Below are 1,049 nucleotides of genomic sequence, written 5' to 3' on the forward strand. Positions count from 1 at the left end.
CTTCCTCGGCTCACCAAAACACTTAGCGCTCCTATTACCATTTAAATAAAACTTGTGCTGGAACACTTAACGGGGAATTGTCACATATTGCAGCTGAATCCTTGACGCCCAAATATTCTCTGGTCTGAGTTGGAAATGAGAAAGCTTTGAATATTTAACAACTCATAATGAAACGTCTAGACTCACTCGTTTGTCTCCAGGCCTCACAGAACCGGATTTCTTTTTTTATTATGAATCATTTTTTTACTAGGCACATACTCTTATTATTTTCTGCAATAATTAAAGACTTGTCAAAATAGTCAGTGAGTTTCAGGGGTTTCCAATCCAAACTCACACTGAAATAAAGAAGAAAGAAGAACTGAACTGAAAGGTGACTTACCATCGTGATTCCTAAGCTCCAGATGTCCGATTTGACGCTGTAGCCTTTCTGGTTGGTCTCGGGGTTGATCCTCTCCGGCTGCAGGAAAAGGAAAAAGAAAAAGAAAAATGTCACGTATGGCAGTGGTTGTCAGGGACGACCTGCACGCTTCCTTGTCATCCTAAACACACACAAACACACACAAACACACACACACACACACACACACAGCTATCTATGTTCCCAATGTACTGTACGTATGACCTGGCCCTGAAAGCAGCAGAGCCGACAGGGTTTAAATGTAACAGTTAGAGACTGATACGTGAACCTGTTGACCCGTCTGTTGGGCTGCAGATATAAATAAAGCTTTTCATGCCGACAGTTTGTCCTCATGATCAAATCTGACCAAAGTTTAGATACGCAAACTGGATCTCTGACTCACAACGAGCACAGAATGTCTCTCATTTTCATTTACAGGAAGTGATCTTGCCATTGACCAACAACAACCGTTCTTTTAACAGCGCATTACTAAAATGCGCCAAGCTCGTGCACAGGGGCGCACAGCAGCACACACACACACGCAGAATATTACATAAAATATATTAAATATATTAAAAATAAATAGTATAATTATATTGTAATGTTACGGTGCAAACCCACCATCATATAGCAATGCGCCAAGGTCCAAACG

General features: G+C 41.1%; 1 protein-coding gene across 1 annotated transcript in view; it reads right to left on the reverse strand.

Moving 5' to 3' along the window:
• map2k6 (mitogen-activated protein kinase kinase 6) overlaps positions 1-1,049 on the reverse strand; it is a 29,805-nt gene that overhangs the window by 4,705 nt on the left and 24,051 nt on the right. Inside the window, exon 9 of the mRNA XM_032502334.1 lies at positions 380-457. Coding sequence (XP_032358225.1) covers positions 380-457 — 78 coding nt within the window. The remainder of the gene's footprint in view (positions 1-379; positions 458-1,049) is intronic.

This window comes from Etheostoma spectabile, chromosome 21, assembly GCF_008692095.1.
Source record: "Etheostoma spectabile isolate EspeVRDwgs_2016 chromosome 21, UIUC_Espe_1.0, whole genome shotgun sequence".
Taxonomy (NCBI): domain Eukaryota; kingdom Metazoa; phylum Chordata; class Actinopteri; order Perciformes; family Percidae; genus Etheostoma; species Etheostoma spectabile.